Below are 24,986 nucleotides of genomic sequence, written 5' to 3'. Positions count from 1 at the left end.
CACATCACTGCAAACCCTTATTTACTAAACAAAAAATTATGACTGTAATAAACCTCTATATATACAATGTCTTAATCTTTACGAAGAAGAACCTACAAGATGTGAAACGTAGAGAAAATGTACATTGTTACAACACAAGAAGCATCAAACACATATACACGCCTTACCACAGACTATTAAAATCAATAAATAGCTATGAAGTCACAGGGCACAAGCTATTTAATAAGCTGCCACATGCCATACAGGATCTTCCTGAACATACATTCAAAGAAAGACTGCATGAATCGTTTATTGCCCACCCGTTCTATGATATCAATGAATTCTTCAACTGTAAAATGCAGTAATCCAACAGATGACCCACTGTACATCTATTGTAATATAGGCTAAAATATATTATCACACTGTATTATAAATTGTAACTTCATTTGACGTTGTCAATTGCTGTAATGGCCTAAAGACAATAAAATCTTTATTATTATTATTATTATTTCATTTAAATCTTCATCTACTTAATTTTGTCAATAGTGGAATAAGAATTTGTGTGAAATGTTTGAATGGTGAGCACCATCCAAAAGACATCTATATGTTGTAACAAAAAATACACTTTTGACACACTAGCAGTCAATATGAATAGATTATTTCATCTTTTGTTTTTTAACTAATAGATCGGCATTTCCAAATGTTCAACACATTGCAGTCTGGCCACAGGGACTGCTGCAATCCCTTAGAAGTAGTACACTTCAGCACCTTTTTTGCATGGTTCCTGACCAAAAGATAATGAAGAAAAGCAAAATCTTTTAATTGATGTTTGTATTTTCATCCTATACCTCAACATCTGTTTAAAGTTTTTTGAAAGATATCCCATATTTACAGAATCATCATATTTTGATAATTAGAAGATTCAGAGATAAGAAAAAAGTTTGTAATTGCAATAAATCAGAATTTATTAAAAAATAAATGTACAAAACTATTTCATTGAATTTATACAACTCTTTTCATTGAGCAAAATTTGTCTCTATGTGATATTGCTTGACACAATCCTGCGTTACATTCTTCACACCACCATCTGCTCTGCATTTTCACTAGTTTGCCAGTACTGCATGTGCCCTTCTCAGAGCAAAAAATGCAGTTTCTTGATGCATACTTCTTGCTTTTTGTCAATGGTACGTGAGTGGGGAAATGCCTTGCTTTCAGCCTGTTTGCTGCTGAACCCTGCTTTTCATCACCTGATTTCTCGAGTATTTGTTTCCCCAGGTTCACCATATAAGTAAACAAGCTGGTTCAATTGTGAGAGACAGGCCAAAGTTTCTTGTACAGAATGTAAGAATTGACCACGCACGTCATAAATACATGAAAAAATACATTTTTCCAGCATTTCATTGTTCGCCGTTGCAAAGCTCCAGAAGAACAAAATGGTTAGACCAGATCCAGAATACGTTACTTTAAACCAGACACAAATATTACACAAAATTAAAATGGAGAAAACGACAGACTGGACACAACTTTCACGAAGAATCCGAGAGGCCATGAAACTAGCACAAGCACCACGAACACGGAAACACCGTTGGTGGAACCACACATGTGACCAAGCTATTGACCAACGAATCAGTGCATGGAAAAAATTTAGTTGCCATAAATCCCAAGAGAATTGGATGAACTTCTTGAAAACACAGAAGCAATCAAGCAAAATCATTCGCAGTGAAAAACGACAGTATGACAAACGGCGACTGACAGAGATCGAATCAGACTTCATGAAGAACAATACAAGTAACTTCTACAGAACGTTCAGAGAAAATATGACTGGATATCAACCACCCAACTTATCCTTCAGAAGACCGGATGGAACCCTAGAAACCAATACCAAAAACAATTGTGACATTCTGGCAAAGTACTTTGAAAAACTGCTCAACACGGACCCCCCCATGGAAGAAATGATGACAGAAACGAGCACATACAATCCAGATAGTGAACCTCCAACTCTAGAAGAAGTTAAAGAAATAATAAAGTCACTCAAGAATCGTAGAGCGCCAGGAGAAGATGGCATCATCGCGGAAATCTGGAAGTTACAAGACCCAGAACTCACCAAAGACATCCACAGGATCTTGGAAGACCATGAAAATTCCTGATGACTGGAAAACTGCCCTGATACACCCACTACACAAAAAAGGTGACAAGACTAACCCGAACAACTACAGAGGAATATCCCTACTACCGGTCACATACAAGATCCTCTCTAAAGCTTTACTGAACAGACTAGAATGCCAAACCGACCACTTGATTGGGGAATACCAAGCAGGCTTCCGTAAAGGGCGGTCTCGTGCGGAACAAATTTGGAACCTGAAAATGATTTTACAACACAAACAGAACCTGATCATTACCTTTGTTGACTTCAAAAAGGCGTACGACTCTATCGACCGGAAAACTCTCTTCAAAATTCTAGCAGAATACAAAGTAGACAACAAAACACGGGCTATCATAGAGCAAACTTTAACCAACACAACCTCCAAAGTAAAGTTCTGTGGGGAACTATCAGAGCCCTTCGAAATTCGCACAGGTGTCCGACAAGGCGATGGCCTCTCACCTCTCATTTTCAATCTGGTGTTAGATAAGGTCATAAAAGAATGGGAAACATCACAACAGGGGATAACCTTAGGAAACCTACAGATTAAATGCCTGGCTTTTGCAGACGATTTGGCGATTGTCACGAAAGGTATAAAGGAAACAAAAGACGCTATTGAAAAACTGCACGAAATCGCTTCCAAAACTGGACTACAGATCTCTTACGAAAAGACACAGTTTATGAGCACAAAGAAACTCTCATCTCTGAACACAAAGTATGGCACGATTTACAAAACAGCAAACTTCAAATACCTCGGTGAAACACTACAAATGAGTGGACATAACAGAGACTCAAATGAAGAAAGAAAGACTAAACTGGACAAGGCATACAAAGTAGTGTGGAATCATTACAACAAGAAGTCTATCTCACAAAAAGCCAAATTACGCCATTACGACACGGTGGTGCTCCCCGAGGCACTATATGCAGCAGAGACCACACTAATCCGAGGGCATACACGTATCAGACAATTAGAAAAAGTAGAACGGAAAATACTTAGGAAAATATTTGGCGCAACTAACAACAATGGAATATGGATCAAGAAACCTACAGAGGAACTGTACAAACATACGGAGACAATCACAGAAAAGATTAGAAAACGCAGACTACAATTCTATGGACACCTATACAAAATGCCATCACACAGGCTGACCAAACAGATCTTTGACTGGGTAACCACTAGAAACAACAAATGGGTGGCAGAGGTAGAAAACAACCTGAAGCAGCTCAACATAACAGCAGACACAATAAACGACAGAATAAAGTTCAGAAACATCATTAAGAAAAGTAAACTACATGAGATACAATGCGACAAACAAACAGGCATAAAATGGAGCGAAGAACGAAAGCAAGATCACAGCCAGAAGATAAAAGAAATATGGGCAACCAAAAAGTCAATCAAGATGAAGCCGAAGACACAAAGCCGACAAGAAGCATGGACAGAGGACCGGAAACAGAAACACAGCGAGCGAATGAGGGAAGTTTGGGCAGCAAGGAAGGCAGCAAAAGGAACTGGCCATGTAGTTTAGTCCAAATGCGCTCTTTAAGGGCAAAACACCAATAATAATAATAATAATAATAATAATAATAATATATAGTGCAGCAAGACAATTCTTTTTTGTGACTTTCCTCACAAACATTCTACAGCAAGCTAGCCGGAGCCTGAGCATCATTCATTAACAATAAATCAATATAAAAGGGGAAGTTACAATTCCCAGAGTGATGGACGGAATCAGCCGTATGTTGCGCAAACACTACGTAAAGACTATTTATAAACTGACAAAGAAGATGAAAGAGTGTATCAGATTGGCAAGGGAGGCATTGTACACTGGGGGAGGTGGAGAAATCGGCTGTGGTAGAGCACGCGCTGTGTGAGGTCAATCACATAGTAAAATTCACCGACACAAAATTTCTGGCTGCAGAGAAGAGCTATCACACCCACTTGTTCAGAGAAGCTATAGAAATACACAAACACGAGAATAGCTTCAGGAAGAAAGAAGAAAGCCTAAAGGTGAACGGATTCTGGATTACCGTGCTGCAGCGAACAACTGTTGTAAGCAGCAAGCGGAGAACCACACTGGAAATGACCAAAAAAAGCCCTTGGACGCTGGCACACCCGGTACATATAATCTGTGGCCTTGAGCTCAGCTCCAGTCCACCACCAACAATGTCGGCCACACCTGCTGGCGAAATGTCAGAAAAATTATCAAACATCGGCCAAAGAACCCGAGAAAAGCCAACACGCAGTTTGTCACACTAAATTACCATTATAAGTTTGCGAAGCACCTAAATGGTCTATAGTGGTTTGAGGAAATGCTAATTTTTTTAAAAATTCAATATCCTCTAGCAGACTACTCAGTACATGTCAGGAGTTGCTGGAATCAATACCTTATCTCTATAGTCAATTATCTATGAACCAAACAGAAAAAAAATCACCTTTAATAAAGATATATCAGTCAGAAACTAACCGTGACTAGCGCGTGATCGTGAGCTGCTTGCATGACGTCTACGTGTCCGCTTGCTGCGACGTGGCCTTTGGCTTGATGGTTGCCTGCATGGGCCAATATGAGTTGATACTATCTGTGAGTGTATTACACTCAGGATGATCATCATGGCAACTGGTACCATCACTTCTGATGCTGTGACCCTCTGTAGACAGAAGCAAAAATTAATAAATAATGATGTTGCTTTTCTTGCTGAATACAGAAATAATGTAACAATTTTTAGCCATGAAATTTGTGAAAGACACATAGGTAATTGCACAGTAAAGGATAAATTGTCACATTTTGTGCAAATAGGGCTATCGAGAAATCTGATTAGATTAATAAAGCTCATTGCAGAACTCAAGGAATAGGCAGAGCATTTCAAGCCCAATTGCACTACCATCAATTACTCCTAAGTGACAAGGTATTTGGTATCTAAATGTAAATTAAGAAACTTTGAAATGGTTAAGGAAATGTATAACACAATCCCATCAAAATTTTGTCCAATAAGACTAAAAAGACCTTTCAGTATCCAAGGAAGTGATGTCTTATGTCTGTATAATTTACAAGAACAGTATAAAAAGCATATAAAATAAAGAAGGAACAAAATAGTTGTGTGTGGCCGAAAGCAGGTATACCACAGTAATCTAAGGACAGCAACAACACACTGGAAAAAAACAAACCTGCATCATTTGGTCTGACACTACATAACCCCAGAAATGTAAGAAGGTATGGTGAAAAATTCCCAACCTGGCAGTACAAGACTGAACTTTTAGGCTCAAAAAGCACTTCCTATTCAATCCAACCCCTTTTAGATCAATGCATTTGGACCCGATATTTTTCATTGAATGGATTTCATCCTTAAAAAGCAATTCTGGGAGATTAATAACACTCCCCCGCAAAACTAGTTTCTAAATACAAATCACTTTAGATACTGATCACCTGGAAGTCAAACTCTTTCTTATTTAGTGAAGAGGATGAATTTTGTAACAATGCACACAAACCTCTCAATTTCCCACAAGTGCTTGATCATATCCCAATGTTGCCACTATAAAGTAAATAGTGGTCTGCAATCAATCCAGAAACCACATGAGTACATAAGAATATAAGGGCAGGGTGCCACACAATTACTTGGCAAAAGAAAATGTATCAAAATGAGCAGGAACTTCAATTAAACTTTCTCAATATGTGACTGCACTGTCATGTTTATCAAACATTTTTCAAATTACCTTCATCAGGTGACGTATTCACCTCATTCAGATATTTTTACCACGTAATTTCATGATGTGCACAGAATCAGTTTTCAGGAACATCACTAATTTTAATTGGATGGAAGGAGGGGGGTGGGGTGGGGTAGGGTGGGGGGTGTTTGGACACTGACACCTTTCACTGATGCTAGCCTTTACTTTAATTCATATTAGCCTCCGTCAGTGAATGAAGAGCAGACAAGTACAGTGATTACGCATTTTGCTTCATTGTGCTTCCTGGCAGCTGAAACAATGTAAGTGTAATATGTACCTTTGGCTGCTATGTTAACTGCCACGCCTGATGGGCAGCCTTGCAATTACTGCCAGCTCATGGGCCAGATACTGCTGGCAGCCAACATGGTGGGAGCGTTTGGGAGTACTGTCATCAAGATTCACGTTGACAGAATGTTTCACAATTTTAATCACCTCTCGTACCTTTCTCTTAATGGTGGATGGCTGACTTGTTAGTACTGGTATACAAGCTTCTTGAAATCATATAGTTTTGCTACATTCACTGAGATGTTCTGCTACTGCTGACTTGTTATGTTGTCTGAGGGGGATTGCCTTAGATGTTCCATTATGTGATTATGTGTATGCTAATAGGATATCCCACTTCACCAATGTAAACTTTTCTGCATTCACAGCCCAATTCATAGACTTCAGGCGTATGTAACTTATTGACAACGTCCTCTATGATATCTGTGATTTTGTTGCTACTTCAGTAGAGCGACCGAACACCAGCTCCAAGAATTTGTCCAACTTATTTACTAACAACTTGCATAAATTTGAAAGCACATTTGTTCTGTCTCCTCCTTTTAGTACTGTTGTATGTTGGCATAACGCTACATATTGTTCTGCTGTTTCAGCGAACAGTTACAAGTAGACTGCACTTTCTGCAATTCCTCCTTCAAGTGACTTGCACCACTAATTCTATGTGGGCTGTTAGTTAAAGAGTGCATTGTGGACTTCTCCACTCTAAATTACGCAATTCTCTTCTGTTTGTGACCACATGATAAATGATAATGGCGTGTTCCACGTACTGAAGCAAGCATTTGGGTCACATGGTGCAGACTGGAGCACTAATACTTTGAATGTCTTCATACAGATGTCTGCTGCAACTACAGTACCATTCAAACTAGTTGTCACTTGATATTTAAGCTCCAAAGTTGCAGCATTGTCACATCAAGCACAGTCTGCCAGCAGCCATCACAGTGCACCATTCCCTGTGGTGATAGAAAACTGTTTTAAAGTCTCTATCTTCCACAAAAATCAAGTAAAAAAAAATCTCAAATTCACATATGAAATAACTTCTACAGGGTCTCTCAGCATGTCAAAAATCTGTTCTTAATTTTAATTGGGGAAAGTTACATTAATTTTTGCTGCTTGTTAACTGCTTCAAACTTTCCACATCATATCTCAAAAATTAATACTCTCACAGCGATACTTTTTTTCCATTGATTACTAAAATAACTCACTTGGCAACAAATCTCTTAAAATTTTCATACTCCATTGCATTTCCTACATATATGCTTCTGAAAATGGTGTTTTTATGTATTTGTGCCAGAGTCTAACTTTGTAACAAGTATGAAGTTTAAAGTCTCTATCTCTTACAAAAATATTATAAAAATTCTGAAATGTATGTACAGTACTGCTTTAAATGGTATCTCTAAGCATGTCAAATATTTTTCTTAATTTCAATTAGGGCCGGTGTTATGTTGATTATTGACACAGGAGAAATTATCATGCCTACAAAAGTTTCCTTTCTATAATTGTGTATCTAAAAAACTATTACTATAAGGTGGTGACAGGAGGTGGCTGAACAGTTTTATTTAGTCTCGCAACAGGAAAGAGAAATTCATCGAAACAAACATAAAATTTAATGGAAGTAAGACATTCGTGAAAGTTCACTATGCACTACATACTAGTCCAACAATGTGGAGACACCACTTAATTCAGAGTCCAGCGACACTATCAGTGACTTCAACACACTGTTTTAACACAGTCATTGTTCCATGCTTCCTGTAGCATTCCTTTCACATGATTCACTACCCTTTTTTTTGCCAGCCTGTTGGTGTCATTTTTTTCAACTGCCTGCTTGATAAGCTGTTATACGACAGTCAACGTATTTTTTTTATTTTCTGCAACAACATAGCATTTAACTTGTGCCTGATTCAGTTCTATTGTGTTGAAGTGCCAAAGGTAGAGAAGCAATCTGAGAACTTTATGCCCGCGTTTTTTTGCTATTTCATCCACAATGTGAACTGGGTCCTTTGGCTTGTGTTGTGACAAGTTTTATAATTCCACCCTTGTGAAGCTACTGTCAATCCGTATCTTATATTTCTCCAGTCAGCAAACATAATTTTTCTCTGTTGCCTTTGCAGGCGCCGTGTCCTGTATAATTACATGATACGGAGAGGTATCCATGACGATTATAAAGTTATTTGTTTCGTCTTGAAGCACAGTGCCTTTAAACCATTTCACAGAAGTAATGTGGTTCACCTCTTGATGGTAGTCATAAGTCTCCTTTGAAGTGAACAACGGCACACAATCAGAAATGAAACCTTCTGAATTGTCAGCATCTGATTCAATTATTCTTTTTCTTCTGCTGATCGGAGTTGCCGCACCACCACTGATGGTATCAACAGTCAGCATTTTTAATACTATGCCCCACATTCACCTATATTTCATCAAGCCAAACAATATCCCCACAATTTGTCCTACTAATTTCCTATGAAAGTGGCACCAGGCTGCAATATTGTGGTGTTTCATTAATAACTTGCTTCCAGAAATAGATTTATGGTTGAATCCTAACTGTTCACGACTTGTCAAGGACAATTTACTACAGTGAGATAAATCCACTGTAACTAGGGTAGCACGTAGCTTTTTGAGTGTTGGATACTCTTTCCTTGAATAATATGTATATATTTTACAACAAATCTAACCTTCCTGGAAAGAGTCGAGATTTGTGACCCTCTTCTTGAGGCACCTCTTCTTCTAAGGTATCCCCAATTTAGATGACTCACCTGATTCTTCTTTCGTGAATTTCTCCTTGCAGATTCTTGTCAGCCATCATTTGCTGATTTGTAGTACAACTGCAATTCACTCCACCATTTTATCTACAGGAAGTAGAGGCACCACTGCATCTCTCTCTCTCTCTCTCTCAAAATACTTCCTCTTCCTCACGGAACACATGAATTCAAATGACTGACTGCTTATAATAAAGCCATGTCTGACATTTTTTGAAAGTTTCCTTGAAGCATGCAGCCTCAGTCTGCCCTCTTTTGACTACTTTCATCACATTTTGTAAGGCTCGCAAAGCTGAAAGTCACCCAAATTTCTCGTTACAAGGGCTTGCTGCAGACTAGCTTCGCACAAACAATGCTATAGGCAGCGCTGCACCCCAGAACAGAAGTGGCAACACAGTGGGAACCATGCAGCCTTTTACCTGTCAAATGACAACTAGTTCAAAACATATTATGGCTACAGTGGGGATCCCTTAGCTATGCCAACCATATGCTTAAAACATTTTCCTTTATTCCTTAACTAGGATGTCGAAAGATCGTGATGGACAGTTTTGCAAATTTTCACTGCCACACATTCTAGAGGAATGTTAACAGTCTCCTCCACTGCTGCACTAGTGAATAAGGGTTTGATGTTGTAGGTCATCAAATAGTCCACATTTGCACATCATTTAAAAAGTGGCCATCAACTGAAGCATCATTAAATGACAGCAAGGCACTGGAAATCGAGGAAGAAGATTTAGAACAGTAATTTACAGTGGTTTAGCATCTTCATGAACTTAAAGAGAGCTATGCATTAATCAATCTAGGCAATCAATGCTATTTCACATATTTCATGGGAAAAAAAAACTATGTTTTCAACAACTTGCAGTTCTATCTCATATTTGACCAGAAGCGAGAGTACAAACAAATTTTAAAAAAAATTAGTGAAGGCAATTTAAAATGAAGCCAAAAACAGCAACAAAATGATATGAATTACCAATTATATTTTTATTGCCCAGCATACGGAGGTTGCACAACTGTAGTATTTATTTTCAATAAAATAAAAACACCAGTTGCATTTTTCTTTTTATTCCAAAAAGCAACAATCAGTTTTGGCCCCCAATACCATTTCCACTGGTATACGTCAGGCAACCTGAGAGAACACGGAATGACTCAGGCCGCCTGACATACACCAACAGATAAGGCCTTGGAGGCTGAAACTAGTCGTAGTTTTTAAAATAGAACGGGAATTGCAACAGTTTCTGGCATTTTATTAAAAATTATGTGTTTATAGTTATCAAGACTAAAACGAATACCATAATTTACAATAAGGAAGAGCAGGATGGGAAAGTTTTTTTTTTTTTTTTTTTTTTGGTAAAAGCCTCAAAATGTGGAAACGTGAAATGATCTAATTGGCGCTACTTCAAAGCGAACAGTGTCCAGATAAAGTATTTTATGAGAGATAGTCAGAAATAATGGTTTGCTGCATGCAAATATTGAAAATGTAACTAGTTTTCATTTGTTGGGATCACTCAACATCTGGCGAAGCCCAGTTTGGAAAGATAATGTACAGCAGAACATGTTTGCAAAATAAAAAAGTGCATAAATGCAACGATGTATGAGCGCATCAATGCTCTGGTGCCATGTTATAAGTGGATAGCCAAATGGTTTATTTAAGATACAATGCTGCATAATGCAACTTACAAGGGTGGGTTGAAAAGTTCTCTGAACAGAATAGGAAAAAAGTACTTACATCACAAACTTTTTTTTAATTTTTCAATGTAGTCTCCTTGTAGATTAATGCACTTGGTCCAACAATGTTCAAGTACCTTGATCCCATCTCGAAATTAAGTTTCCTCCAGGCCAGGAGAAATAGTTGTCAACTCCAACTATCAATTCTTCGTTTGAAGTGAATCTTCGTCCACCAAGAAAAATTTTGTTTTGGAAAGAGATGGAAGTCTGACGGAGCCATATCAGGTGAATAAAGTGGGTGCAGCAACAATTCATGCTTTAGTTCATGTAATTTTGCCATGACGACGGCACGTGTGCGGGTGCGCATCAATAGTTGCGGCACCCTTCTGGCAGATAATTTTTTCATTTCTAATTCTTCAGTTACGATGTGATATACCCTTCCAGATGACATCTGGCAAGCTTGAGCAATTTCACACACTTTCAATCGGTAATCCTCCATGACCATTTTGTGCACTTTTGCAATGATTTCTGGAGTAGTGACACATCTTGGCTGATCATTGCGCGGATCATCATATAAGCTCTCCCGAACAAATTTAAATTCATTTGTCCACTTGGCAACAGTTGAATATGAATGAGCACAGTCCCCCAGTGTATTATGGAAATCGGCATGAATGTCCTTTGCTTTCATACTTTTCTTTACGAAGTACTTAATCACTTACAAGATCTAGGAAACAACATAATTTTAATTAATATATTTTGGTTACTTTTGGATACTATGCCTGAGTAGTATTACATGTGTTGCATTCAATAATTACTTTTAATTTTTTTCTGCAGTGTAATTCATCTCCTGTTCACCAAATTTTAAGCAATCAAGGTTGTGAACCCTATTTTCCCACAAGTTCAACACTTTGGAAGGCTAAAATACTTGCGCTGTCTTCAGTTATCAGGATTAAAGGTAAATTTACATCATTATTATTGTGCTTTCAGTCAGTCAAAAGTTTTAGAATAGCAACAAATGTGTTGAAGCTTTCTTATTCAAGAGACTTGGTGCTCATTTCCTTGATCTTGAGTTGCACAAGCTGTATTTTGTAAAAATTCACCGACACTTATCTCCAGTACAAATAAATTTCTAAGACCTCACAATAACTTTTCTGCTTCAATATAGCTCCTGTTCTCCATATTTTGCACAAATAATATAACACAAATATGTGATCATTTACTTTCTTTCTTTGTCATACTTACGAATCCACGTTCTTACGATAAACTTAAGCCTCCATAGCTGTGGTCACTAATGCATGCTTGAGCAGTAGCACTTGGCTAGTAGATAGCCAGTTCAAATCCTGGTGGTGAAAAAAATTTTTGCCTCCCAGATTAACAGCTAGAGGAGGAAGGGCAGTTGTGTCAAGATCCAGATCACCAGAAAACAAAACTATGAACCAGTTTCTTGGATCAAATTATAATCTTCACTACAGTGTTTCATGTAGTGGGGAAGCTGAAACTATTAACCTTGTTGGTCTAGTGGGCTTTCATATACGTTATGACACATATTTTGGTGCCTGACATTGGATTTGGAAACATTTTCTCCTGCTGTGTGTATACCTAGTTTTGTAATCTAAATTACACCAATGTATAGCCTGTCAGTCTGACACAAGCAACAATGATGAATTTGAAATTCTTCAACTGATGTGCGCCACACTCGCAACAGAATAGTTACATTTAAAATGGTCAACTCTTCAATTCAGATAATTTAGTTCTACAAAATTTGTTGAGCAATGTATATTGTAAATGTGCAAAGTACTGCACTCCCACATACCAAAACTCAATCAAGAATGGAAATATGAAGAGGAAGCTAATGTTGACAGTTGATATGAAAGTTTTTGATGGTCACGCAATCAGCGTGTAGAGAGTATAACACAGAATCAAGGTAATGCTAATGCTGAAATTCCTTCAAATTAGGAGAAAGAGAATGAAATTTCAGGTTGTCTGATAGGAAAAATGTGGGGTAGCTAAAACAAGCATGAAAGCTCCACTTAGAAAGAAAAGGACAAGTGCATTTAATATTGTAAGAACATATCTGCCTCATGTTAGAAATTAGGCAAGAAGCAATTCTTTTCCACTCTATTGTTTCCACCTGTTTAATACTGACAATATGCTGGGGATTATGATGGGAAATACCAACAAGTATAGTGGTACTATTTCTCAAAATTACAATGAACATCATAAACATAAAATAAAAAGGACTATCTGATGTAAAAGCTTCTACAGACATTATGCACAATGCAATGATATCAAACAGATTAAATATAGACAGCCTTCTTCTAAAGCAGAAAAAAAAACCCACACACGCAAACATTCACGCAATCACAACTCACGCACATATGACCACTGTGCCTGGCCACTGATGCCGGACTCCTTTCCTAATACTGTCATCATTCCATCCTAGATTTTCTATTGTTTGATTTAGATTAAATCTAGGTGACTTATGGGCTAATACCGAGACTGGACTGGGCATATTTACATGTACAAAGACTTTCCAACAATTAGTCTGTTCTTTGGTGTCTTTCGTTCAACGGCAAATCACACAGTATACAAAGAGACAAACTGGCAGCAATTGCACAGTTTTCAATCTCTCTGTTACCACATGAAAGCCATATTATTCAACTGGACAAATGGTAACCCTTGACTGAAAGTAGTAAATTAACCACGTAAGTATGGCATTAAAATTTTTGTCCTTACATTAACCAGAATCTTGTGAACACAAAATCTACGTATATATGTAGGAAAACAACCAGCGGGGCCACACAATCTCAGCAATGCCATCATTGTTGTAGCTGAGAGAAAAATATCATCCATACCGGGCGCAAGGAGGATAATTACCTATACAACCGGTTAAACAGAATACCTCTAACAATTAATCTTTAGTAGGTTAGCTAACCCTTCTACAAAAAATAAGGAGGAAGAGGAGGTAAATTAATCCTTACTCAAACTGAACCACAAAGGGACTTACAAATACCATCATGTTCTGCTCCCAAAAAGTACTGACAATGGGTCTTATATTTCAGAGGGAGTGTATTGCTTGTTTTGAAGATGTATAATAATGATAAAATAGACAAAATATAAGGATAGCTTAGATGCCAAAAATGATCACTGCTTGCGAGTATACCAAGACAAACGGGTGTGTGAATGAAGTGGACAAATAGTGTTCTAGTTACAAGATGTGACACAATCCCAAGAAGATGGCCTCTAACTTCACTGAATCAGGGTGGCTACTCAAATTTGGGGGAAAAAATAAAATCCCTGTCAATTCCAGGTGTGATGAGGAAGATGGTGTCACAAAGCTCCTGATAAATTAATGGCGAGTGAGGAGAGGGAGGCCAGCACACAACATTAACAACTTTTATTTCCTCTCACCTGAGCTATATAGTAATCACAATCAGGAGTTTAACTGCAGTTTCTAAACACCTATAATTTAAATGGAATGATATTCATATAATTAACACACTTGGGAGATATTCAAATGGTTCAAATGGCTCAAGCGCTATGGGACTCAACATCTGAGGTCATCAGGCCCCTAGACTTAGAATTACTTAAACCTATCTAACATAAAGAACATCATACACAGCCATGCCCGAGGCAGGATTCAAACCTGCGACCGTAGCAGCAGTGCAGTTCTGGACTGAAGTGCCTAGAACCGCTTGGCCACAGCTGTTCTTGAGTCAAAAGACAGAAAAAAAGGTTTCTGTGCAAAAAATTCTTGTGTTACAAAATGTGTGAAGCCTGCATTTCTGAAAATTACTGAGTACCACCTGAACTCTGACATTTTAGTCAGAATTTTTGATATGTACTTGTATTGAGTTACAGTTTATCACAATGATGTTACCTCTAACCAAGTGTTTTATTTAGTGAAGCACAGAAATGACAGTGACGTTGGCTTGAAGCTATGCTTTTCTCCCTTTTGAACATAAAAATGACAAATTTTAATTTCACAAAAAGCATTTTTCAGTCAATGTTCAAAAAACTGTAATAGTTTCAGTTTACTCCAGTAAAACTGCAGGGGGAATATCTCCAGATTAAGCTTTCGCAAGAAAGACTTAGGGTGTCAGAAACCTCACAACACTTATGGTATCCTTTCCTTCTCCAGGCTAGCGCAAGGTTAATGGTGATTTGGTTGTTGAATGGGGATGTTCAGTTCAGCAACCCCCAGGACACTATTCCAGAGGAGGCTTGCTTTCTTCCTTCCCTTCATCCAAAAAAAAAAAAAACATAACAAAATGCTACACTGCACTACACAAACACTATTCAGTCTCTCTCCCCCCACCACCGCCCTCTCTCTCTCTCTCTCTCTCTCTCTCTCACACACACACACACACACACACACACACACACACACACACACACACAAAAAAATTCATAAACAGCAAGATTAAGGTAATGACAAACTATCACCACTGGGACTTCCTAAGACATCAATGCAGGATTCCCACATTTGCTTCCAACACTCACTCCCTGAGCATGGGACTGACATTGATTACAACAAAGGAGAAAATATTAATTTCCTCTGTGATAAAGAGTTCAAAATTTTACCTCAAGAGTTCCATCTTCAGTGAGTGAACAGTAGTAAAAATATGTAACTCCGCAAACTAACTGCAACACATACAGTGTTGTCAGCAATACGAAGACACGTGGTGAAGTTTGCTGAATCCACCAGTGACTGTAGGCTGGAAGCAGAACTAACCTGAGGCAGGCCAACCTCGTCACTGTTATCAGACCATGTTTTGGTTTAGCTTTTGGGAACGAAGAACCTACAACACAAATTGAGAAACAATAAGACTAAAACGGAAAGACTTGGAGAGTGAAACTATTCAATAGCTCAAGTATGCAGAACATGCACAAATGAAGTTGGAGACAGACGACTTTACTGAATGCAGTGACAATTATTCATTTATATTAACTAGAAATGAGTTTATGTCAACTTTATAAAAAGAATTCAGATAAGTCAACTATCAACTAATGCAGAGCTTAACAACTATCTGATTTTATCGTGAACACTCACAGCTGCTGATGCTTTTACTCACAAGCAGAGCAATTGTGGCGTGGCAGGGAGTTAGGGAATTGCACACACACCGTGTGGTCGCAACAACACAGAAGTGCAAACTGTTTTGACAGTGGTGCCATCTAAGAGGAGCTACGGCGAGTTGGCATTGCATAACACCAACAATATCTTCATATTTTAATTTGCAGTGTGAAGAACCTTATCTTCTTACACGAAAATGTTTAGTGTATCATCGGAATACTTGCAGTACATTCAATCTACACAGACGCTATTTGTCTTACCATGTCAAAGAATATGGAAGTGCAAAATGAGAAGGATAACGGGTGGTGATTTAATACAAAAATGCTTGGTAGTTGAACATTTATATCTTATGGTAGAACAGTTTTGTGTGGTGTCATTATCAAATCTAACAGTCATGCATAGCGCACAGATTATGTCAGATGACATTCAAAACCCACTAGCAAAACCTTTGTAAAGAGTCTGTTGCATATTTTTTAGTATCCTATATGTAAATAACACAAGCACACAGCTGGATGTGACATTCTTAGCAGTGTTGATGAAAGTGTAGAAAATGTGCATCTGACACGACATATATCAGATTGCATGTCTATAGATGGAGCACGAGTTGCATTGGGAAATAAAATCAGAATTCCTAGCATAACTGAATGGAAAACTGACAAACCATCTGCTGACGATTTGTGCTGATGTACAGCTCGAAGTAAATTATCTGGAATGTGAAAGGGAGTTTCCCCTCAGGGTTGATTTCCTTGCTTACACAAGTCTTCATATGGCTTCCCACAGCCTGTGACAATGGATGGGGTACAGTACTCGCAGCTCATAGGCCTGCGCTCGCTGTCTACTCATGGAGCATGTTTGCCGTGAAGCCCTTCACTACAACTTCTGCCTGAAAAAGCAGTGAATATATACGAGGCACATCCAGAACGTAGATACTATTTTCGGAAAAAAACTCAAACATATTTCTTTCAAACAATTTTTTACAGGAAAAAGCATTTCTTAATATTTTTTTTTTTACGTAGTTGCCAACACTGTTAAGAAAACCAACTTTTCTGTGCCTCCTTCCGGGAAAAATGCTGCCAGTGAAGACAGAACGGTGATGTGCGTTGCCACGAAGCAACAAAAGCCCTAACTGAATATTCCATGCCTTTTGTTTTGAATTATGCATGCCAAAATTTTCTCAATGTTTCACAGTACCGTACCACATTGACAGCTATTGGAGGAATGTGCTTTGAAAGTGACAGCAATGCAGTGACAGTCTTCACTGATGGCATCTTTCTAAGAAGAGGGCATAGAAAAAGTTGTTTCGCACAGCGGCAAATGTATGAACAATGGTGGCTAGCATGTAGAAAAATATTTTAAGAAATACTCTTCCTTGTAAAAATAAAATATGGTTTGAAAGAATACTTACTTTCTAGACACGCCTTATAAATAAATGCCACTCATCTAACGAGGCAAATCTCATTATGTTAGCATATATCTGTACCTACAGTGGATCACAATATTTCTACTGATTTACATGTGCAATTACAGATTATGCTGTTTTACGATGTTTGAATACGTGTGCTCCCACTATGTAACAACATCACGAATGTATTTAACTGTATTGACAACAACATACAAATGTGCCAGCTTACATTAGGTTGGCGTGGCTTAAAGCTATAATATGTAAGTAATATGCCTACATACCGTATTTACTCAAATCTAAGCTGCACCTGAAATTTGAGACTCGAAATTCAAGGGGAGAGAAAAGTTTTAGGCCGCATCTCCAAATCAAAACAAAGTTGGTCCATTGCAATATAAGACACAATTTAGGTTGAATGAATGACAATACAGCTACAGTAGTTTGGTTTGAGTCGTAAGCTTTGCAGTTAAGCTTTACCAGGTAACCATTGCTATGTGTCAGGCGCTCCGTCCGTATTTATACGGATACCCTACCTTTTTCACATGCTTCGTCTGGTTTGAATCGGTTGCTAATTTTTCTTTGATCTGATAAGTGCCGTTCTCTTTGTTATAGGTGTTTACGTCACTTTAAGCTGAAAATGCATTACTGTACTGTGTCGTGCATTGTTTGTCGCATTCTGATAATGTGTTTACGACCTGTCACCGCTCGCGGTATGGCTTGCTTTTGTGCACGCTACCGCCTCTTACAATTTTTTTATATATATATATATATATAAAAAAGAGGAATTGTCTCATTAGCGAAACAATGGCAAGAGGCTGCTATTTGTTGTTACTTACACTGCTGCTTTCTTTGATAATGATCAACAAGAACCAAATAATAGATTGCGTATGATAGAAGATGTTCTGAACGAGAGTTTAGCGAAAGATGATGTCCTTCAAAAAAAGTATCATAATAAACTCATCACTTCCCTCAGCAATTCCACCTATTCCATACAAGAAAAACACCACACAGGGAAACAAATAATTTAAGAACAAATTAAAAAAAAAAGGTTAAGACCACAACTGTCATCCTTAGCTGACTGGTAATTGGCAACTAAGATGGCATAGCAGTACATCAACTGTGCACAGAACAGAAAGTATTACTGCACTCTTTCATGTTGGCATGCTTTAATAAAATCTCTTCGTTTTACAAGCCACATCATTTCGAATAAAACTCAAGCTTTTGATAGCTGCCTCTGCCCACATTATCAGGAGATGAAATCACTGACTGCCAGGGATGCCATGGTGTTCTGCTTTTATGGATGTAATGGTGGCATCTGGAATCCTCCAGAATAGGTCTGACTACATACGCAGAAGATAAGTTGGGGAGCTGGTGATCGGCCATGACTTTGATGATTGAACCACCCCAGCATTGTTTAGGAAAACTATGGCAAACCTACATCAGGATGGTAGGAGCAAATTGTGTGTGTTGGAATATGAGGTCAGTGTTTTAGCAACTGTGCTGTCTAGATCTACATCGATATTCAGGAAGTCACCGTATGGTGTGTGGCAGAGGGTATCCTGTACCACTATTTGTCACTTCCTCTCCTAAACTATAAGTTTAGTAAGTCAGAGTTGCAAAATACTGACGCAAATTCTTTGCAAATAAATGGAAAAACCGGCAGAAGCGAAATTCTGTGAAGATCAATTTGGATTCCGTAAACTTCGGATTCAGAGAAATGTTGGAACATGTGAGGCAATACTGACCCTATGACTTATCTTAGATGATAGGTTAAGGAAAAGCAGACCTACGTTTCTAGCATTTGTAGACTCAGAAAAAGCTTTTGACAATGTTCAATGGAAAATTCTCTTTAAAATTCTGAAGGTGGCAGGGGTAAAATACACGGAGCAAAATGCTATTTACAAATTATTCGGAAACCAGATAGCAGTTATAAGAGTTGAGGGACACGAAAGGGAAGCAATGGTTGAGAAGGGAGTGAGATAGGGTTTGTAGCCTATCCACGATGTTATTCAGCAGTAAAGGAAACAAAAGAAAAATTTGGAGGAGGTGTTAAAATCCATGGAGAAGAAACAAAAACTCTGAGGTTCACCAATGACATTGTAATTATGTCAGGGAGCAAAGGACTTGGAAGAGCAGTTGGAGGAATGGACAGTGTCTTGAAAGGAGGATATAAGGTGAAAATCAACAAAAGCAAAAAAAGAGTAGTGGAATGCAGTCGTATTAAATCAGGTGATGCTGAGGGAATTAGATTAGGAAATGAGACACTTAAAGTAGTAAATTAGTTCTGCTATTTGTGAAGCAAAGTAAGTGATGACTCTCACCGTGGGGAGGATATAAAATTTAGACTGGACATGGCAAGAAAAGCATCTCTGAAGAATAGAAATTTGTTAACACTGAGTACAGATGTAAGTGTCTTGAAGTCTTTTCTGAAAGTATTAGTATGGAGTGTAGCAATGTTTGGAACCAAAGCATAGATGATAACTAGGTCAGACTAGGTCAGACTAGGTCAGATTTCGAAATGTGGTGCTACAGAAGAATGCTGAAGATTAGATGGGTAGATCATGTAACTAATGAGGAGGCATAGGACAGAATTGAGGAGAAGAGGAATTTGTGGCACAACTTGATTAGAAGAGGAGATCAGTTGGTAGGACACGTTCTGAGGCATCAAGGGATCACCAATTTAGTACTGGAGGCAAATGTAGAGGGTAAAAATCGTAGCGGAGACCAAGAGATGAATACACTAAGCAGATTCGGAAGGAAACAGGTTGCAGCAGTTATTCAGAAATGAAGAGGCTTGCACAGGGCAGAGTAGCATGGAGAGGAGCAACAAACCAGTCTCTGGGCTGAAGACCACAACAACAATAGTAATAACAGTAATTTTCAATTACAAAGTTAATGAGTTATGATTCTTCACATTGTCATAGTATTTGCGAAGTACCCATGAACAGCGTGAGATAAAGCAGAACCTCAAGTTGCCAATTTATTAATTGTAACCATTTGGTTCTCTCTGCAAAGTGCCTATCCTTGGTGCCACAATATCAGTTCTTTAATATTGTGCCAGTCCCCAGTATTGGATTACCGTTCGTCAATACGGATGTATAGTCAAGTAAATGAAAATAATAAAGCCTTTTAATTTTACTTTCAAGAAATGCAGTTGTTTCCATGATAGGTACAACTGGTGACTGACCATGTTTTGCACGTGAATTGTCGCAAATTAATGATTACATTTGATGCCAATTTGTTTCGTGTTTCACGTGTACTTTTGTTAATTCAATTTGCTCAGCCACAATTTCCCTTCAACGATATTAGGAAGCTGCACCTACACAAAATTTCCCAACGTCTTGTAAAAAATTGCTGTAACCCTACATTACTAAAGCCTCATAAAATTTTCGATTGTAGTTTGTACTAATTCAAGGTTCCCGCCTATCCGGTGTCGTCAGTAAAGGGTATATTTTGTACTTATTTTGAATGCGACGTACCACTGGAGACCTTATAATTGTAATTACCTAGTGACTTTCATTGAATAAAATATAGAGTAGCTCAATGGTTAACTACTACAAACAGTAAACAAATTTTGAAGTTGCATCATCGACTGTAGTCGTAACACCAAATTTGGGTGGAATACAGCCGTGTTTAATAAAGTTTGTTGTTCATAAAACGAACTTATCATATATTATTTTCAAATAATATTAAAGTACAAAATACCTTTCACAGGCGAAGCTCCAAGCGAGATGAAATTTATCAAGTGTTCAGCTCCGATGGTTTCAAGGGAGATTTAAATACCGCACATGGATATTTTAGAAGGTATTCTTGCGTAATACAAGTTGATGATTTTCTACTTCTCAGCATTATTTAACTGTTTTAACCACCAGATTGCTCACTACAATAACAAATTCAGTTCCACTACTGCAGACCACGTGCTTCCTTAGTTCCAAGTCCCGCTGACCGCTTCACAAAAACATTTCGTGACGTCAGATCCTGTCCGTGTGATTTGGACTGGTTTGTTCAAGCAGCTGCCAGAAAGCTACTTTCAAACCTCCGAACTGGCATTACTGCGCATGCGTACCTCCGTTTATGTAGAAACCCTTCGTGTTTGCTCTGTTTAAACGCTCATCGTCCCATTTCTGGCTGCATTCCCGTCGCGCGTAGTGGCGGATCAGTAGCTTTAGAAAATCTTAAATGTTGTAAACCAGTCTACCAAACAGTAATACAGCTATTACTACATGTAACTCAGTTTTCTTCGAATATTAAGTTATCTCCCACGGCGAGATTGTGCAGATCACGAGTTTGGAATGAAGTGACCTATGTTTTCAACTTCCCTCAAATTTAGATGGCACAACTGTTTAAAACGCTGTCTTAACCGTCCAAAACAGTGTTCAACAACACACCTGCTTTTCGAGAGTGCCAGTTTTATTTATTTATTTTGTTTAGCGTATGGCTAGTACAGACTTATAATACAATTAAATCGCATACACACATGTACTAACTTATACACAAGAAACTTAAGTTTGGCTTCACAACTGAATATCCAGTCCTTCAATCCAGCGCACTGCATCTGGAGCTGCTAGCAGTAAGTCCTCTCAGAACTGTGATAGGCTCGAATCCTGCATTCACTGACAATGTGGTGAATAGTCTGATATGGAGCCCCGCAGTCACAAGCTGGATAAGGCAGCTTCTTCCGCTTACAGCGAGCATCCCTGCATCGGCTATGGCCGGTACGTATTCTGTTTGAGGTTAGTCCAGGTCTTTCGTTGTAGGTCGAATCCACTTGGAAGTTTAGCACCTGAGATGTTATGCAGGCGCACATCTGTCACTGCTTCCCACCGACCTTTCCATTTTTCAAGGGGTTTGAAATCCTTAGTAACCAAGTCAGCAGCATCGCACAGAGTTGGATGGCGCGATTTCAGTCTCTGACGATTTAAAAGTGGCAGGTCGCTATGCACGGGTAGAATTCTGCCTCTGAAACTTACTTCCAGTTTTACGTTCGCCAACCGATTATTTAAATGGAAGCAATACACTTCTGTTTTACTCGCACTGGGTTGGAGTCTCCAGATTTTGAAGTAATTGTCTAATACAGACAGGTCATTGGTTAGAATCTCTTCTGTTGTCTGTATTTCCTGGTGTTGTACAGCTAGAGCCAGGTCATCGGCATAGCAGGATTTTCTGGACGAAGTGTCGGGTAGGTATAGGTCGAATGGTAATGGTGAGAGAACTGATCCTTGGGGGCAATCCGTCGTTTAGCTTCTTCTCCTTACTTATGTTGCTTCCAGTGATTACCTGGAACTTCCGATCGCTTAGCACGCTGTTAACCAGTCAAACCATTGTTCTGCAGAGTATGGTGCGGAGAAATTTGTACATACGGCTTTCCCTCCACACTGTCGAAGGCGGCAGTTAGATCAACAAACGTCAAAGGTGTTTCCTGCATCATGTTAAAATAACTTAGAACTCTACACAAATTCCCTGTATTTGCATACTCCTAGCATGCTGGATGTTATGAGACAGCAACTTTTATTGAATTGCGATGAAAAAAGACGGCCAAAGTTGCGAATAAAATAGACATTTATTCAGTGGGTGACCGGTTTCGAATTATTACCAATTTTCGAAGTAAACACAGCTTGCAAAGTTAAATGTACGTCCAAAATAACGGTACACAACGCCGATACATAAATGGCAGGTACACTTGGGACCGGACACACACACACACACACACACACACACACACACACACACACACACATTATGTATTGTTATTTTGGACGTAAATTTAACTTTGCAAGCCTTGGCTGGTTCGAAGATTGGTATTAACTCGAAAACGGTCACTTACGGAATAAACATCTATTTTATTCGAACTCTCGTTGTCTTTTTGCATCATATGGCTTGTATTTCTAAACAGGGTTAATAAATTGCTAATTCAGGGGCAGGCATTGTCACCCAAAAGACAAAAATCCTCGCACTTTTCTTCGAGTGTTTGGTAAAGTGTTGACGTCCTGAACACTCTCCCGTCATGGACAGAGCACGGATAAACGACGAGTAAGTCCCGAATCTGTCGGTTGTGATCACAAACTATTTGTAATTGCAAGGGAATGTAGTTGTTTTCCGAGGCCAAATTGTGTCCTTTCCTCGTCAGACGGCCACTTTATGACGTCGACTCCTAAACGACAAACAAAGTCACTCTTTCTATGACATAGTGTAAGGAACCAATACAGATGTTAACTCTGTCTGCCAGGTCTCTAAAGCTTGCTGCTTCGTGGCCAGATCAGAATGTGCAGTAGTGCAAGCAGCTTCCTATTCCCCTTGCCTGATGCTTATTATAATGACTCTACCACATGACGCCGCACACGAGTGTTGCAAAAATCCATGTCGCCATACTGTAGTATCACATTCTCGTAAAAGTTTCGTTTTTTTGTCTTTTGGTACAATGAAACTCTTCCAACTTCTCGTCACTCGACAGAAAATCCGATTCCGATTCGCTGAACATTTTGAGCAAAAGACAGTTATAAGTTTCATGTTTCAACCAATTGCTATTCTTTTGCACTTTTAGAAAGGTGATTTTACAGGAATAAGTAAAAATGCTTTCCTTACAATTAACGATGAAGCGTAAACATGAAATAATGGGACCCGGAAACTGGAACAGCTTCCAAAAAACTGAAGAACCCGCCACAACCAAGATACGAGTGACGTAGAGTCCACCCCCACTCTTAGTCCCCAGCTCTGTGCATGCTTGAGTCTGACAGCTAGAAACGCCTGAAACACTTTCCCGTGCAGTCTGGCTTGCAAACAATAGCTAGAATCGGAATAAGGCGCTGCTTACACGCGATTTCCGATCTACGCATGAGCGAGCCAGCTGGCACCTACTTGAATGTTAGTTCGAGAATGGTAATGTATACGCGAAATCTTATACAACATGGATAACATACATTACTCACCAAAATGCAATTCTTCGACCAATCCTCACGGATTTCTTTTCTCAACCAATTTGCTGTCCGCGGGAATCTGTCATGAGATTAACGAAACTAGGAATAATTCCTCGGATACCGAAGTCAAAGAATGTTAAAAAATCATTACGCAAAGTAATTAGGAAACTCCAAGTTAACACGTCTGGCAGGAGACTTTATGCTCAAGTTAGCATTTTCATTAATCATGAATTTTATGTCTAAGATAAAATGAGGGCTCAGAATTTGATTTGTATGTACAAGTAGTGTGAGAGTACCGCTATAAATGTTACGAAAGTTTAAATACAAGTTGGCTAGAAGGCACTGAACACGCTTTTAATATGCAAAACTGCAACATTAATACAATTATGAAACAGAACCATTTTGCCACGTCAGGGGAGTATCTATCACAGTAAAGCAGCCTCATTCTGCCAAGGGCCTTGTCAAAGAGGGCGGAGGAGCGGACAGAAGTTCAGGGCACTCTCTTGTCCTAGGGGTGGGAAATTGCCCCTGAAGGCGGAAGAATCAGCAATGATCAACGACATGAGGATGCAGAAGGCAATGGAAACCACTGCGTTAAAGACACGTAACGTGTATCCACAGGACACGTGGCCTGTATTTGAAGAAGTGTCATGATGATCTCTCCATTGGCAAAAGATTCCGGAATAGTCCCCCATTCGGATCTCCGGGAGGGGACTGCCAAGGGGGAGGTTACCATGATCAAAAAAATTGAATAATCAACAAAAGGATAACGTTCTACGAGTCGTGGCGTGGTATGTCAGAAGCTTGAACGTGGTAGGGAAGCTAGAAAATTTGAAAAGGGAAATGCAAAGGCTCAATCTAGATATAGTAGGGGCCAGTGAAGTGAAGTGGAAGGAAGACAAGGATTTCTGGTCAGATGAGTATCGGGTAATATCAACAGCAGCAGAAAATGGTATAACAGGTGTAGGATTTGTTATGAATAGGAAGGTAGGGCAGAGGGTGTGTTACTGTGAACAATTCAGTGATCGGGTTGTTCTAATCAGAATCGACAGCAGACCA

General features: G+C 38.8%; 1 protein-coding gene across 1 annotated transcript in view; it reads right to left on the bottom strand.

The window, feature by feature from the left end:
* LOC126455946 (protein phtf) overlaps positions 1 to 24,986 on the bottom strand; it is a 163,513-nt gene that overhangs the window by 63,792 nt on the left and 74,735 nt on the right. The window contains exons 3-4 of the mRNA XM_050091703.1: positions 15,125 to 15,342; positions 4,585 to 4,765 (exon numbers count right to left, since the gene is read on the bottom strand). Coding sequence (XP_049947660.1) covers positions 4,585 to 4,765; positions 15,125 to 15,342 — 399 coding nt within the window. The remainder of the gene's footprint in view (positions 1 to 4,584; positions 4,766 to 15,124; positions 15,343 to 24,986) is intronic.

Source organism: Schistocerca serialis, chromosome 2 (assembly GCF_023864345.2).
Source record: "Schistocerca serialis cubense isolate TAMUIC-IGC-003099 chromosome 2, iqSchSeri2.2, whole genome shotgun sequence".
NCBI lineage: Eukaryota > Metazoa > Arthropoda > Insecta > Orthoptera > Acrididae > Schistocerca > Schistocerca serialis.
The sequence above is the reverse complement of the archived record's forward strand: the minus strand, read 5'-3'. Positions and strand labels throughout refer to the sequence as shown.